General features: G+C 42.0%; 1 protein-coding gene across 1 annotated transcript in view; it reads right to left on the bottom strand.

Moving 5' to 3' along the window:
* LOC145351944 (janus kinase and microtubule-interacting protein 2-like) overlaps positions 1 to 17,610 on the bottom strand; it is a 246,928-nt gene that overhangs the window by 12,517 nt on the left and 216,801 nt on the right. Inside the window, 3 exon segments of the mRNA XM_080201752.1 lie at positions 6,475 to 6,678; positions 9,655 to 9,732; positions 10,476 to 10,544. Of these exon segments, the coding sequence (XP_080057878.1) occupies positions 6,475 to 6,678; positions 9,655 to 9,732; positions 10,476 to 10,544 (351 nt within the window).

Raw genomic sequence — 17,610 nt, 5'->3', positions numbered from 1 at the left:
AGTGACATGCTATTCATTAGAGTTTGGGAACAGGCCAAGGAAAGCTATAGTGCTGTATTTAGAAAATAGGATTTCAGGTACACAGTATTTCCATAAAGCCAAGAAGCCTTCTTTTGTTTTTCAGTTAGTCTCACCCCACTTCCTCTGTGCACAAATTTGACCACTTGTACTTCAGAAAAATGTCCATTTCCATCTTTGAATCTATTGTCACTGTGGCTCTGTCGCTACACTCTTATCAGAGAGAGAAGGTTGATATATCCACTCCTTGGATTTGAACACAAAATCCAGGGTGGCATTCAACACAATACAAACATCAGTACTGGTGAAACATTTGATTGGAGGTCTTGTCTTTCAGATAAAGGGTTAAACTGAAGCCTGCCAGTTAGAGCTTTTCCTTACTGTGAGGGTTTATTGGCTTTGTTCAGAGGCTCCCAGAATGGAAATGTCTCTTGGCCCCATGCAGGTTTTATGATCTTGCCTGAGCAAGGCCATAAAATCCCAACCTCAGTGTCTCAATTGTCCTCTATTTATATTCTCTTTTAATAATAAAACAATTAATCAGCAAAATAAACTAATAAAGGGGATGGCAGGCCCTGATAGTTCACCATAACAAAAAACAACCTCCAAAGGGGAACTTAACAAGTTAAACCGAAATGGTAAAAAACAAAAGACAGCACATGCTGGAATCGGAAACAAAAACAGAAAATGCTGGAAAATCTCAGTGGGTCTGACAGCATCTGTGGGACAGCCAACCCTTCAAGTCTAGATGACTTTTAGACAGAGCTCAGAAACAAAGGCATGATGTTCGGTGGTCAGGTCATGGCCCAGTGGGAGGTAGGAGGAAGCGTCTGAGAATTGGCGCTCAGCATCTGCGAGGTAGAGGTCAATATGCCAGACAACATTAGCATCACCACCCTTGTCGACGGGTTTGATGACAAGGTCAGGGTTGATCCTAAGAGAGCGAAGTACAGCAATTTCAGAAGGAGACAAGTTAGGGTGATTGAGAGGAGCGGAGAAATTGAGATGGCCAATGTCACATTGACAGCTCTCGATGAAAAGATCAAAAGCAGGTAACAGGCCAGAGGGAAGGGTCCGGGTGGAGGTGGGTGAAAGGATCTGCTGAACAGGGGGAGGATTCCTGCCCAAAGAAGTGAGCATGGAGACAAAGGCGGCAGAAGAAGAGTTCAGCATCACGTCGGGCCCGAAATTCGTTTAGGTAAGGCCGTAAGGGTACAAAGCCGTTGTGACGAAGAGTCATTTGGACTTAAAATGCTCGCTATATTCTTTCCCCACAGATGCTGTCAGACCTATTGAGATTTTCCAGCATTTCCTGTTTTTAAATCAGAATTGTGTTTCCAGGACTGATGATATACTTCAGTCCTCACACTGTCAATCTGTCACGGAAGGTCATTGTTTGCATAGTGGTAGTAACATAAAACTAATTAACCAATAAAGAAAAGCCAATTAAGCCAAATGATGACCACTGCCTGTTCTCCTTAGAGCCCCGGTCAATATTTATCCTCAATCAGTATCTATCAATGCGACACAGTGACAGCAGGCAGCATGGTGACACAATGGTTAGCATTGCAGCCTTACAGTGCCAGGGACCTGGGTTCAATTCCCGGCTTGGATAACTGTCTGTGTGGAGTTTGCACAGTCTCTCCGTGTTTGCAGGGGGATTTCCTCCGGGTGCTCTGGTTTCCTCCCACATGTCTGAAAGATGTGCTGGTTTGGTGCATTGTCCCAAACAGGTGACTAGGGAAATTTCACAGTAATTCATTGCAGTGTTAATGTAAGTCTTACTTGTGACTAATAAATAAACTTTAACTTTAAAACTACCTGATTGGTTGTGAAATGCTTCAAGACATCCAGAAATTATGGAAAATTCTAGATGCATGCGAGTTCCTTCCTGACCTGCTCATACTGCTCAGTGATAAGTTACTTCTCTCCTCCCCAGCTGATGTTCTCTCACCCAAACCACCACCCTGGCCCTGATTTTTCTGCCTCCCACTCCATGGATATCCAACAATGTACGATTTCTCCCATCCTCCCCTAGGCTCCCTGGTTGAAACCTGCTGGAACAGGCTTTACCACCCAGTAACTGGCCACCTTCTCATCTAGCTAGCTATAGCCAAGAAACAGTTTTGAAAGATGGTAAGATGGTAAGCATTTTGTCATTAGTTTTGGTCAAATCTGAGGGAAGCCCATACTCCAGGTCCTCTCAACAGGTAAAGTGACCACCCTACCCCCTTGTCCCTCTGCAGACATAAAGACCCACAGAGAGAACTGCTAGAGTTGAATCTCTGCCAAGCAAAAGCCTAAGAAAATGAGATGGGTGCTGTGCTCTTGTCTTTTTTACCATCTACATGACTGTGCCCTCAAACCCTCCTCCCACTTGGAGAGACCTCTGGATGTATATGTGACATACAAAGAAGGTGGCACCCAGCATCACTGTTTCCCCACTGTTTCTTCTACCTTAAAGCTGGGAGATAAATCTGCCTCAGGTGAGACGCAGAAGAGAATCTGTCCCTCAGTGTGCTGTCGTGAGGTTCAAGTTCTCTATTTGCTCTTAATCTTTATAGTATCTCTTAGCTTTCAAAACTTCATTCAAGGAAGAATATCAGAATATGGATCGTTTTGTCCACCAATTGTCCTCCATCCTGTTCCCCAAATCTTCCGACCCTCAACCACCCACCACCATATAGTGTCTAGGAAGGCACCTTAATGTGCTACTTCTCATGGATGGCTTGAGTAAGAATGACCATGTAGGGAAAATTACTGAGGTATGCTAATGGACAATTTGCCAATTTAATAAATGTTGAATACATTGGGCAACAGCTTGTGGTATCTGTGAAGCAAACAAACCCAGAGCCGGGAAATTCCAGTTACTTCCACTAATTCATTGGATTTATGATTTAAAAATACCATCTCTCCATGTCACTTTCTCCTTCACCAATGTAATTATACTGTGCCAATTACATTTACAATCTGTCCCGTCTGTTTTTCTCATAAAATCTTATTGTTGGCAATAACATGCTATTCTGCTCAGAGCCCCAAGCCACAAGTGATGCACTCCAGGCAGACGCCAGTGAAGGATATCCAAAGGCTTCAAGACACTGTTGGGAAATGGCTCACTGTGTGGATTCAAAGTTGGCATGTGTGCAAAATCCCTTGTGCTATTTGCTTATTTAAAGAGACACTACAAAGTCCCTCAGACCATTTGCTTAAACAGAAATTGCAAAATCTCTCACACATTTTGTTTATTTAAGGAGAGTATAAAATCCCTCAGCTGATTTGTTTATTTAAAAGGCAGTCCATAACCCCTCATACTATTTGCTTATTTAAAGAGACAGTGCACAACATTTTCAAATTCATTGCACATTGGGGGACCAGATTATTGCCTCTGATTGTTAGCATCGCACTGCTGACTCAATCACATGGTCCTGGATTCTACTGGACTTGCTTCAATTATGCTAATGCAAAACAGAACCTAACTAATTATCCTCTGAGTCTTGCAAACAGCCCCTCATTTAAAATCAGCTGTTTTACATTAGGTTGAATTGTTATCTGTACAGATTTTAAATAGATCCTGCTCAGATGTGGCAAAAATGATTCTCTTTACCTGGGTGTGGTTAAGGGTATCCGTTGGTATACATGGTATCTTCCCTTTCTGTCGACAAGTGCATGATGACTGTTTTGGCATCTGTAACATTATGGGCTGAATTTTCATTGCACGTGGGGTGAGTTCAGGCCCGTAAAATTGCACACGGGGTAAGTGTAGTGACCTCAATGAGGCCCATGAGGTTGGCCTCTTGGAATATGAGCTTCCAGATTGAGGTAATGATTGCCTGCCCAATCAGGGAGTCTCACCTATATATACATTGAGAAGTATCAGGGCTACTGACATTCTAGATTCTGATTTTGTACTTGAAGCACTCTTAAGAGTAGGATACGCCTGTAAATAAGGAGAAACTGGTGAAAGGACTCCAGCCTCTGAGGAGTTATTTCAATGAGCCTTTCTGGTTCCTTCAAAGAGGAAGGGGGGGGGGTGGTGGTGGTGGTGGGCAGCAACTCACAAATCTCCATTTAATTATTCCTTGAGCTCATTGTGGATCACATTAGGACAGTGGACAAATTATGGCAATTTTCAAATGGCTGGCATGAGGAATACAGATGGCTCAGGAACACATTTGAGTACAGATATCAGGAGCACAGTGCTCATGACTACAGTGTGAAAAGGTTGCATGAAAGCAAGAGTGAAACTCACATGTGTAGGCAATGGTACAGAGTTTCCTTCACTAGAGCCAAGAGATTTGATTTCATCAGAAGAAAATATTTGGACTCTTGGGAGGGGTGAGAGTCTGCTGGTAACCGAGGTCACCTCTAGCCATGCCTGTATGCTCTGGTTCACTGGAGATTCTCTTCCTGTTGAAGGGAAGAAGACAACTCTCCTGTCCGCCACAGCCTTGATCAGAGCTTCAAGGGATGCATCATGCAAGGCTGTCATGGAACAGCTGCCCAAACCACTGCTGGCCCTCTGCTCTCCTGACTCAACCAGGAGAAAGGACAAAGGGTTGCCTATTTAGAAAAGTAATGACAGAGTCAACTCCTCTCCATTTTACCTCAGGGTTAATTCATACTCCTCCCCTCACAAGGATGTGCCCAATAGATAAAATCATCCAATACCTTGTTAAGTAAGACATCGAGTCAGATGGAAGAAGCTAGATAACCTTGCCTCACATTGATCTTTCAAGACTCTCTGTTTACTTTTACAAGTATTTTGGAACTGGAGAGCATTGCTCAGATAATATCCATTCTTTTGCCAATCTTTACTCCATCATTATCTATTTCTTAATGGGGGATGCATAAGACATGAAAATCAAGAGACAGATGAAAAATCAATGATAGCACAGTGCCTGAGCTTCCTGCTGCTGCAATTACAGGTAAAGCCACTATCTGTCCTGCGTTCCCTTTCCACAGGTGTCCAACTCAAAGCCAGTGTTTATTTTCTGACTTCTCCATCGTCTCCAAAAGAACCAACACGTATGCCATGATAATGCAAAAATGCATTTTAATAGCAACTGAAATCAGTGAGATTTTCAGGATCAAATGGATCCACAACTTGTATGAAACTACAATGCAAACTGGAAGACTTTGTAAAGAGATTTATTGCCCAGCCACAGAATGGACAGCATCAAAATGCTGCTGATCTCTGAAGTCATTATTTGTAGAGTAAAGGGTTAATTAACACCAGGAGTACCGGATACTGATGTAACTATGGTGTAATATGGCATGACTAAGAGACTGTGATCTGGAGGGAAGCAGAATTGCAACCTCGCTTAGACTACTGATATATGGATAAATCTGTAATTAAACAAGGGCAGTTTTTACGACTAACAGTCTATTGCACCATTCTTACGGTAACATGCAAACACTAAAGAAACCCTAATTAGACCTTAAACCCAAGTACCAATAATGGAGAACCCATTGTTCTTCACTCGGGAATCAGCATCTAGAGTCTGAAGGGTCCTATGTATGCTTAGCCCTGTTTGCTTCTGCCTAGGCAAAAGACTTCATTTTAAGATTTCTGCTGATGCAACTAACTCTGCTAACTTGACTACATGTAAAATCAGAAGGCTAAAGATCAGCTAAAAATTGACTGCATTCCTAAAGGGTACACAACAGCAGGCAAACAGGTTTTTCAAAAACGCAGCTGCAAGAATTATTTTTCTAAGATGGAGACAGCCTGAGGAAAACATTTCCAACAATAATAATTAAAATATAGTTTGGATTTTAGTGTATATTTTCAGTTTGTTTCAAGATCCAGTTCAGTTTGTTCAAGCTCAGTACAAGGCCTGGCTTGCTTAGACGACAATCTCCAGGGTGCATATATCATCTCCTGTGGTGGATGAAATCTAAGAATAATAATGATAATATTCTCCAGTGTACTACTGAAGGAGTGCTGCATAATTAAAAGTGTCTTCTTTCTGATTAAGCCAAGGTGCTATCACATTCTTAGACACAAGAGATCCCATGCATTATTTCAAAAGAAGAGCAGAGAAGTTCTGGCCAATATCTATCTCTCAACTAATATCATCAAAATAGATAATTTGGTCATATATCTCTTTGTATTTCTGTGGGAGCTTGCTGTGCATAGTTTCCTCAATTAAAACAGTGATCACATTTCAAAAGTGCTCCATTAGCTGTAGAACACTTTAGACCATCCTAAGGTTGTGCACAATGCTATCGTCTTGCTAGTCATTCTTTTATAAGTGGCTGCACCTTAGCTTGAGTGCATGCACTTTTATCCTCCCTCATCTCTGCTGAAACTTAGGGAAGAGCTTAAATATAGTGTAATATCAGCAGGTTCACTTTCTTTCCAAATTCTGACCCATCCCTTCCTTCCCACACGAACAGATCTGCTATCCAATGCAGTGGAAGTTTTGGAAACATACTATTTATTTTAATCCTTACCTGATGTGCTTGTTGCAGGAGTTCCATTCTCTCTTGTAGAATTTGGCAGTCATACTCCCTGCTCTTTCTCAGCATCTGACGTCTCAATTTCTCCACGGCCGTTCGCAAGTCATCCTTCTGCTTCTCGGTCAGTGACTCACCCAGTTTTATGACTGTGTCCTGCTGTAATGCATTGTACAGAGTAGCCTCCAGCTCTTGGATATGCTGAAAGAACAAGGTTACAATGCGGAAGCCATGAAAGAAACATAGAACGATCTGTGAAAGGACTGCGGGTTGAAGGCTTAACACTGAATTTCCTGCACAAAGCAGACTTGTGATCTCATTTGTACTTGGTAGTCTAATAGCGCAGAATCTTCTGCTCTCACTGGTGGCAAGCTTGGAGGTAGGAAGGGTGTGCAATTTGGTGGGATGGTGGCGTATTGGAATATTAATGTCTTCCCGCCGTACCAACTACTGATACTCTTAATTGACCATTAGTAACCACTAAAAGGACTCATCCGGTCACTGCCTGTTTCCAGCAGCATGTTCAACAAGTAAACCTGCTTGTGACCTCTGGTGTGGCAGATGATCATGGGTGAGGTCTCTTGATCAAAAGTCTTATCAATGGATAGGAGGGAGGGTGCGAGGAGTGGTTCCTTGCCCTTGCTGCCAATCCCCCTGCTCTCACCCAGCTCTCTATGATCCCAACCCTGCAAAACTTTTAGTCATTAATGGCCACAGCCAGACAATAGATGGGGTTGTGTGTGTATCAGATGCTTGGGTGGGTCATTATGGAATCTGTCCAGCTTCTGCGCTTGGTATTTCTCATCATGTCTCTGTTAGGCCCCTGGCTTGAATCCTGCTCCCAATTTGCCTGCCAATTTAGGGGTGTGAAATCATGCAATGCAGCTGCTTTTCAAGGGCCTACACCAGCTGCAGAAAGGGGAGCTTTTAATAAAATCAGCAACAGGAAGAAGCTGGCTTAAACAGCAGCCGGTGTATCTTACAAGGGGTGGCACAGTGGTCAGCACTGCTGCCTCACAGCTCAGGTTTGATGCCAACCTTGGGTCATTGTCCATGTGGAGTTTACACATTCTCCCCGTATCTGCATGGGTTTCCTGCAGGTTCTCCAGTTTCCCCCCACAGAACAACAACGTGCGGGTTAGGTGGATTGGCCATGCAAAATTGCACATATGCTTGTGCACACGGCTATGCTTGATGTGGTGTAATGCCCCTCAACTATAAGCCCTTGTCAACAGTTGAGAAACCTTTTCCAGGAATAATTAACTAAAGAAAGGGATGAAAGTCTGACCAATGCAACTTCAGGGTGCAGAAAGAATGAGAGTGTAATATCTCACAGGGCAAATGTATATATTTCATATGCAATATTAACATCTAGAAGAGATATATTTTAATCATCTGGATGCCATAAGTTTCATCCAGTGACTTGGTTCAATTCTTAATTGACAGGGATTTTGACCAAGGGCATCATATTAAGCTCACATTAAAGAGCTAACACTTATGTGTAATGCAGAACTTCACAGTTAAGCAACAGCAGATCATTCAGGAATAAAAATAATAATCAATTTAGCCGGGATGTTGAAACACAAGACTCAGTTGATGACATAAATCATTAGAGGAATGTGGAATATTTTGTGAAACTTATCCAAATCCCACTTGTGTGTTCTGGGTATTAAACCTTCCCTTAACAACGTGTCAAGTTTCCTTCTTCCTAATCAGTGCTTTCCTTCAGTAATTTCACCAGTATTCAGATTTCAGTATAAACTGTGGCTGTTTCTTTTCCCCATAGGCTTTCAGTGCACAATAGGAAGGAGAGCAATTTTAAAAGTTAATGTTTAAAGTTTATTTATTAGTCACAAGTAGGCTTACATTAACACTGCAATTAAGTTACTGTGAAATTCCCCTAGTCACCATGCCCTAGCACCTGCTTGGGTACACTGAGGGAGAATTTAGCATTGCCAATGTACCTAACCAGGATGTCTTTCTGATTGTGGCAGGAAATCAGAGCTCCTGGAGGGAACACACGCAAACACTGGGAAAACATGCAGACTCCGCACAGACAGTGACCCAAGCCGGGAAATTAACCCAGGTTCCTGGCACAGTGAGGCAGCAGCGCTAACCACTGTGCCACCACGCTGCCCCCAATTTGAGAATTTGCTGGAACAGGGTCACGATAGAACCAACTGCCAAAACGGGCATCTTGTATCTGAACACCTGAGAGTGCCAGGCTCGGGGAGAAGCATGTGCTCTGAGACAGAGTATCAGGGCAAGCTTAGGGGAGAAACGTGCTAAGTTGGAGTCACCAAAAGAGCTGAGCTCAGGCGAGGAACATGTGCAAGGCCGGGGGCGGGGGCGGCTGTTGTGGGTGTGGTGGCAGTGGTGGAGGAGGACCAGGTTCAGGAGAGGGGCACGAGTTCTAAGCCAGGGTTTCTGACACAGGCCTAACTCAAAGGAGGAGTATTTGCTAAAGTAGGGTATCTGAGGGGTAGTGGAGAGGGGCTGGCTCAGAGGAGGAGCATTTGCTAAGTAGGGTGTCTGAGCTGTGGCTGGACTCGGGGGAAGGACATGTGCTTTGAGGCAGAATAGCTGAAGCAGGCTGTGGGGAGGAGCATGCACTTAAGACCAGGAGAGGAGAGTCAGCTCAGTTTGAACAAGGCATCAGGAAGGTGGGATTGCTGCCATTAATTAATGTGATCATTGTGCATCTCTAGTAAAAATTCTTTAGTCGAAGACTATGGAGGCAAAGCTTAAAACCAAGTACGAACACTAAAGATCTGGAGGTCAAGAGGAAATGATGCTCAATAAAACAAGTACATAATTCAGCAATATTTGGTTTACTTTCAAATTGCAGTTTGGAGTTTGTAAGTTAATTCACTGCTCAAGTTTAAACGGTACAGTTTCAGAGAATAACACTCATGCCTAGGGTTAATGACACTTCTGATTATCACATAATAGATCATACTTGTGTACATTGTAAGGATAACTCTGTATACAATACCAGGACTATTCTGCCTATAGTGTGATAAAGCTCTGTATTGAATATTTGTCTATAATATCTCTGAATTTAGTATATTGAAAACCCTATAGATGTTATAAGGAGACCTTTAGAGAGAATATACAAAGCAATGCTACATATTGGATAACTAACACCCCAGGATAAAATGTAGTGGGATGATTTACCATATATGCTTGATCCAGGGCCTGTTTCCTGTAATCTAACTCTTCTTCCAGGTAACCTTTCTGTTTGCAAAACATATCCTGCAAGAAAAATAAGAATCAACTCAATTAAGATCTGTTTCTCTGAAATATTCCATAACTGGACACATTGCATCACTGTACACTCTGGGAACATATATTTTAAGGGTTCTCTGCTCACCTGGGTAATTTTTGATTTGTGCAGGCAGTAGCCTCTTTAAGGTGGAGCAATTTAAGATAATTGGATGGGGTGGGGACCAACTTGTGGTGAAACTGTTTCACTGGCCTCCATGTGACTGGCCCAAGGTTTCAACAGCTAGTCACTGACAACATGGTCAGCCGATTGTGGGAGGTGCCACGGCCAGAGATGCAACTAACGCCCCTCCAACAGGAGTGGCATCGTCCAGGATACATCACAGTGAGAAATAAGAGGAAAGAGTGGTGAACTGGAGAAAGGCAGAACACCAGCGTTCTTAGTTCTGACTATTATCCAGAAGCACCCACCTCCCTGAGGGTTTGAGGTGTGGTGGGGGTTCGGTGAAAGGGAGATCCTCAATGAAACCAGGGTCAGACATAACTGCCACAAGGTGAGCGGCCTATTCACACACAATGCCCACCTGGATGAGATAGTGGAGAGCTCCCACTATACCAGAAAACATCAGCGGCTTCAGCAGTGTGGAGCCATAAAAAAGGAACAAACCCACAACAGTGTCAGGAAGTCTTGAAATTTTGAGGTGGGAGCAGAATATTTAAGCATTAGCCAGTGGCAAAAGCACGTCAGACTCAGCGAGAATTATATTTCGTACCATCTCGATTTCCAAATCTATCATCTTCTGGTGTAGGGCAGCCTCAGTACCTTCAATCTGTTGCAGCCACTAGAGGGCGAGAAAGGTAAAGCATAACGCTAATAGCAAATTCATAAACTAAAGGGCTTGGCCCACAACCTATGGCATAGCAATGATTACTGAGACTTCCAGCACCTCCTCATTTTTGAAAAAAAAGCTTTCAAATACTTTATTATGCACATTCTTCTAATATGACTTGATTTACTAGCTTATTTTGCATTCAACAGAATAAACTAAATCATTGTGACAACCCAAACTGAGACGTCTGAAGAAGCCACTGGAAACCTTGACTAATTTGATTATACCTTGAGATTTTTTGGCAAATAGCTGAAAATTCACCTTCATAAAATGTCCTTAATGCTAAATTGTGTGATATTATGATTAAACTGTGTTTAATTCAAAGTTTTGTATGTTTTTTTAAAAAAAGCACTGTTTAACATCAGATTCTGAAAGGATCTATAAATCATTAGCCTGGGAAAAACACACCCCCAACCTGATACATGATTAAAACAAGTTAAAGAAAAGTTGATCATTCAGATGTAAAGTTCTTAGCTAAGTACGAATGAACATGCCAGGCCAAGTGTGCGACAGAGAAATATGAGATGCAGCCGAGAGTATTCACTGCCTCTTCTATTGTTGATGCCACTTTGGCTTTTGCTAACTTTACTGCAACAGGAAGTCAGTGCAATGCTTAGTTCAGACAGACATATTAGCATACATTGCACCCTATGGGCATCTACTGGAAATAACGGCTCACATTTCCCTCCTCCCAGCAGTCTTTAGTCCTTCTGCAAGCAGGATCTAGACCTTCCTGTCACTTGTCATTTCAACACATCTTCCTGCTTTCATGTCCAAAATCCTATCCTTGGCTTGTTGTACTGTGTGCAGTTTTGGGCGCCGCACCTGCGCAAAGATATTTTGGCCTTGGAGGGAGTGCAGAGGAGGTTTACTAGGCTGATACCGGAGTTGAGGGGGTTGAGCTATGAGGAGAGGCTGAATAAACTAGGCTTGTACTTGTTAGAGTTTAGAAGAATGAGGGGAGATCTCATTGAGACATATAAGATCATGAATGGGATGGATAGGATAGAGGTGGAGAGACTCTTCCCGCTCAAAAAAGACAGTAGGACTAGGGGGCACAGCCTCAAGATAAAGGGGGGGCGGTTTAGAACAGAGTTGAGGAGGAACTTCTTCACTCAAAGGGTGGTGAATCTCTGGAATTCTCTGCCCGTTGAAGTGGTGGAGGCTGCCTCGCTAAATATTTTTAAGACGTGGGTTGATGGGTTTTTGATAAGAGAGGGGATTAAGGGTTATGGGGAGAGGGCGGGAAAGTGGAACTGAGCCACGACAGATCAGCCATGATCTTATTGAATGGCGGGGCAGGCTCGAAGGGCTAGATGGCCTACTCCTGCTCCTATTTCTTATGTTCTTATGTTCTAACCCCAAAACAAACTGGAGGAACAGCATCTCATCATCTAATTGGGCATTTTACAGCCTTCCGGATTAAACATTGAGTTCAACAACTTCAGAGCATGAACTCTCTCCTCCACCTTCACCCCATTTCCATTTAATTAATTAATTAATTTCATTTGGTGTCATTTACATTTTTTTTTAAATTTCCGTTTTCCATTTTTTTCAATCTCCCCTCCCCTTTCCTCATTCCACTAGGGCTACCTGTTACACATCTCAGATTGTCCTTTGTAACTGCTTACCTTTGCTCTGCCATTTACTCATTCAGATCTCTTGACAGGTTGCTATCACCACCATTTACATTCCCTTTGCTTTTTGTCTATGGCATTTTTGTCAATCTCCCTTCCCCTCACCCGAATAGTATAAGTATCATCTGTTTTCTATTGTTTTCAGCTCTGACGAAGTGTCATCCAGGCTCGAAACATTAGCTCTATTCTCTCTCCAAAGAAGCTTTCAGGCCTGCTGAGATTTCCAGCCTTTTCTGTTTTTGTGTGAGAAGAATAAGTCATTGCTGAGCAACAGGAGGCCATTTTCCAGAGGGAATGGATTTCCTGTTTTTAGTTTTAGCTGAACCTGTTGGCAGTTGGAGACAGGACACTGGAGAGTGAACATCTCTAGACTCTGCCTGGGGAAGCTTGACAGGACAAGGGAGCTGCAAAGAGGCAGGCTGCCCTAAGAACCAGTTTCTGTCCAGATAACTGGGAAACTGGGACAGAAAGAATGTCTTAAGATGACTGAAGCAAAGAACAGAGACCAAGGTATTGTTTAGAAGAATTCAAGGAAGAATAAACAAAGTGTTCAGAGCTAACGAGGCAATTGCATTAACCAGATTTAATGTGGAAAAGCAGACTTCAGTGATAAATTGAAAGTTAGATACCAATTAATAATATCTGAGAATTAAGACTTAAAGCAATTGTGAACAGTTTGTACAGCAATCAAGACAAAGATATCCTGAAGGGGATGATGTAAAACATGGATATGGGAGGGATTTCGCTGTTAAAAGTGGAGTGGAAACTTTGTTTAAGAAAATCTTTTGGAAAATCTTGGCTGGATTTCATAATGTAAATCATTAATGTAAACACTTATGGTGAAAGAACATTTTAAAGCCTGTTTTTGGGAGTGGAGTTTGGAAATTCTTACATGACAATTATCTGGGGGATTCGGAGGAGAAATCCACAGACACCAACTTGGGTCCAGAGTGTGGTGTGTTTGACTACAGCCAACTTGTGTGTTTAAAGGGATATTGTTTAACTGAGACCATTATGCTTAAAATGTACATCGTAATCCATGTTAATCTTAAAGCCTAGGCATATTTGTTAAACTAAGGAGGGAGTAAAGGAGTATTGTAGCATAATCCAACTTTTCATATTTAATAAGTTTTTTCTTGTTGTTAAAACTATTTAGTGGTTCTGCGACTTTGTTTCTCCACGTTTTCTAAAGAAAGTAAAGGTTATGGTCTTTTGAGCCAGGGTTTCATTCTGGGATCTTCCTGCCCAATTGTAACATCAACTGAGATCATAACAGCACATACAAGTCATGGAGTGTATGTATTGTTAACAGATTGCTGAAGTTAGGATTCAATATGAGTAGGAATGTAGGGGAAGGAAGTGTTGCCTTTTATTTTCACCTCTAAATGCACAAAAATTGTAAGGAGCAATTTCAACTTGAAAAGTATGCCATAGCAGCCCCAATGGAGTCAAGACTGTCAGGACCAGGAACTGAAAATAGCAGGTTATAAAGGCTACAGGGAAGATAGGGAAAATGGTTAAGAGGGAGGAGTAGCCTTTAGGATTAAAGATTGAACCTCTTCAATGATAAAGCAGGATATAATACAATGGCAATGAGACAAGGTGGCTCAAGTTCAAATGATCAAATTTGCCAATGTCAGCTAAATTTCAAGATGTTTTTCTGCGCACAAGTAACTAATCTGTAGAATGAATTTAAAGTTTATTTGTTATTGTCACAAATCGGCTTCCATTAATACTTCAATAAAGTTACTGTGAAAATCCCCTAGTTACCACACTCTGGCACCTGTTCAGGTGCACTGAAGGAGAATTAAGCATGGCCAATCCACCTAACCAGCACAACTTGCAGGCTATGGGAGGAAACCCATGCAGACACAGGGAGAATGTGCAGACTCTGCACAGACAATGACCCAAGCTGGGAATTGAACCCAGGTCCCTGGCGATATGAGGCAGCAGTGCTAAACACTGTGCCACCATGCTGCCTTATTGAATTGTCAGAAAGGAAAATAAACACAGGAGCTATTTAACACTTGGAGAGGGCTGTAGGACCTTTCTGATGGGTGAGTTGAATAGCCTTTTCATCTGCATCTATCAGATAATCTTGCATCATTTAAGGCATGATTCTGTTAGGTAAAGACAGCATGAGTGATTGTGTGATTTACATTGAAGTGTCTGATGAAGTTTAGCTAATTTTTCTTTGTGATGACGGGGTAATCTGGGCTTTCTGCCTCCATTTACCTTTAAAGGGGGAGTCAGAAGTGGGAATGATGGTGAGTCAAAAAGAGTATCAGCTTCCTTTAATACAGATCTTCCCAAACTGATAAAGAACAGGTTAGATCTGCAGGGAACAAAGTTCTGTAAAAGTTGTAAGAATAATTCACACGAGTCTGACTATTCTGAAAACCTACAAATCATTACAAATATCCTTTGCATTATACAATTACGTTTCAGGGCGGTTGCTGCTATATCTGTTTTTAATTATTTAGACAGAAGTCGAGTTCTGTGCAGTTCCTGTCGGCTGTGCACTTTCCAAGTTTGGAATTATTGCTGAGCACTAGTATGTTTTCCATTTAATTCTAATCACTTATTTGTTGTAGATGGATAATCCCTTGCACACTGCTTTCCTTACATTGTTATGAACCTTATAATTGGTTGGGCCGCCCAGACAGACAATCACTGATTCCACTTCCATGTTTACAATGTTATTTCCCTTTTTTCTGTGACGGCAAAAAAAACCATCCTCATTAGAAACCCATTTTTAGGATCAAACCAAGACAGTAATTTCCAATGGGAGAGTTGGGTGGCACAGTGTTTTATAGCAGGCTTTCCTTTGTACATAGGAACATAGGAATTAGGAGCAGAAGTAGGCAAATTCAGCCCTTCGATCCTGCTCCGCCATTCAAGCAGGTCACGGCTGATCTCTCCCTGGACTCAAATCCACCTCCCTACCTGGTCCCCATAACCCATTATTTCTTTTTTCATTCAAAATATATCTATCTCCTTCTTGAGGTTCAGACTCCATCATGCTATGGGGCAGCGAGTTCCACAAATTCATGACCCTCTACAAGTAGTAGTTCCTCCTCATCTCAGTTTTAGATCTATTGCCTCGCAACCTATATTTGAGAAGTAGACTTTAATCCAGATCAGACTGATGGACAGTAAGCCTGATGTCTGCTGGCTAAAAGCATTCAATGTACAATATACTTTAAACAGACTCGGCAAAATTCACAGTGAGCAGCAGACAATCATTTGCTTAATATCTTTTGGTAATCTAATATAGAGGGAAGAGTGACATATGGACATAGAAAGAGAAGGAGATTGGGGTTCATTCAAAAATTAGGAATTATAAAAATGATGGTGAGGAATGACTGTTTGACTGGGTGGATCAATTCTAGTTGAAGTAAAGTGCTCTTTGAAGTATTCAACATGAAGCAAGAGCAAGAAGGCACCACTGCCAATTTTACACCATAACCACTAGAGTGTGCCACTCATTAACCTATTGTAAAATCTGCACTGCTGGAACACCAAATTCTGATAAAATTAACCATCATACTAGTAGTAGTATTGATCTATTCAGAGAATATAGTTTTAAACATTTTCAAACTGTATACTTAAAAAAAAGAGAATTTGTAAGTCATAGGTCAAGACTTTAACAGCAAATATGGAATAGAAAAAAACACCATTGTGCAAAATAACATTTGGGCAGTTTGGTAAATAAGAGATGAGCATTATTTATAATTCAATGCAAGTATTATTCATAGGTTTCCGGCTTATTCATGGTTGTATGAATTGAGTTGGTTGGTCACTCAAACTCTACACTGAGATATTCTCATAATTTCTTGATTAAAAGTGGCTGCACACAATTTCGTTTTCAATTTGTCGTGTATGTATGAAAATAAAACTCTTAAACATTCTGAAGAGTTTAAAGGCAGACAATTGGCTACCACCTGCCTTGGATCTCTAATCACTTCCTTGCATCATTCACCATTCACATCTCACTTCCACACACTGGCCTCATATCTCCTTCTGCACCTGTCCCTGGAGAAAGCTACATCCCAATTCACTTACAACTGCCTTTCAAAATCCCAATCATCTACCCTTTGGCCTTCTGTTCATCACAATATTTCCGCAGCTATTAATTGATCAACCATGCCCTCACCTCCCCATTTGGTGTTCTAAACCAAACCATTACTCTCTCTCACTCTGGCCATTCCCTTTGATACAACTCTCATTTTCACTCTCTAAGCCCAAGGAATAATGTCTTAAAAGGAAACAGCACACAACTGACGTAGCCATCCACATCTGGTTTAGCTAGTCATTGAAAACATTACTGGATCTTACTCACATCTGCTCATATTCCTGAATCATCCTGGAATTCATCTAGCTTCTTTTCTCAAATCCACAGTCTTCCTAAACCGTGTCTACTCCACCCTCGCCTCCAAAAACAAGTGCAAGGAGCTCTTGGACTTCTTTGTAACTAAGACTGAGACAGCCACCTCTGCTATATTTCTTTCTTCTACGAACCCGCCTGGCCAAACTTCCTTTGAAGTTGATTCTAGTCCTAGCCCTGAACTTGAATCTTTCTCTAGGTGCTCTCTTATCTCCCCTCATGCCTTGTCTAAGTGTGTTTTGTCCACGAGACTCTTCTCTGTTTTCCTCAATGCAATTGCCATTAAACTGATCACCCTACGTTCCCTTCTGGCTCCCATGTTTGTTGACATGTTAACAGCTCTCCCTTTTTAAGTAAAGGCAAAATATTGCAGTTGCTGAAATCTGAAACAAAAACAGAAAATACTGGAAAATCTCAACACACCTGATAGCATCTGTGGAGAGAGAATGAAGCCAATGTTTTGAGCTGAGCTCTGACAAAGGGTCATCCAGACTCAGAACACTGGACGGGATTTTCCAGTGGCGCATGCCCCAAAACCAGAAAATCCCATCCGTGGTTAACAGCCTTTCACATAGTCCACACTCTGCACTCCCCCCTTCATGATTCCAATGGCGGGCAGGATGGGAAGACTCCCCCCCATTGGCTCTATTCTCTTTCCATAGATGCTGTCAGATGTGCTGAGATTTTCCAGTATTTTCTGTTTTTGCTCCCTTTCCTGATGTTGTCCTGCTGCGCTTTAGATCTGCTGCCATCACCGTTGTCCTAAAAAAAATGATTCTTGATCCATTGGTGGCTGCGTGTTCAGTTGTCTAGGCCCAAGTTCTGTAATCCCCTCCATGCACCTCTCCAAGTATCTACCTCTCTTTCCTCCTTTAAGATGCACCTAACGTTTTGGCCAAGCATTTGGTCATCTGAATTAATATCTCCTTATGTAACTCAATTCTATACTTTGTTTTGTGATGCTTCCCACGTAGCATCTCTGGGGCATTTTATT

Source organism: Carcharhinus amblyrhynchos, chromosome 13 (genome assembly GCF_965287045.1).
Source record: "Carcharhinus amblyrhynchos chromosome 13, sCarAmb.v2.hapA, whole genome shotgun sequence".
NCBI classification, from domain to species: Eukaryota; Metazoa; Chordata; class Chondrichthyes; order Carcharhiniformes; family Carcharhinidae; genus Carcharhinus; species Carcharhinus amblyrhynchos.
Note: the sequence above shows the minus strand (reverse complement) of the source record. Positions and strands in the feature narration are given on the sequence as shown.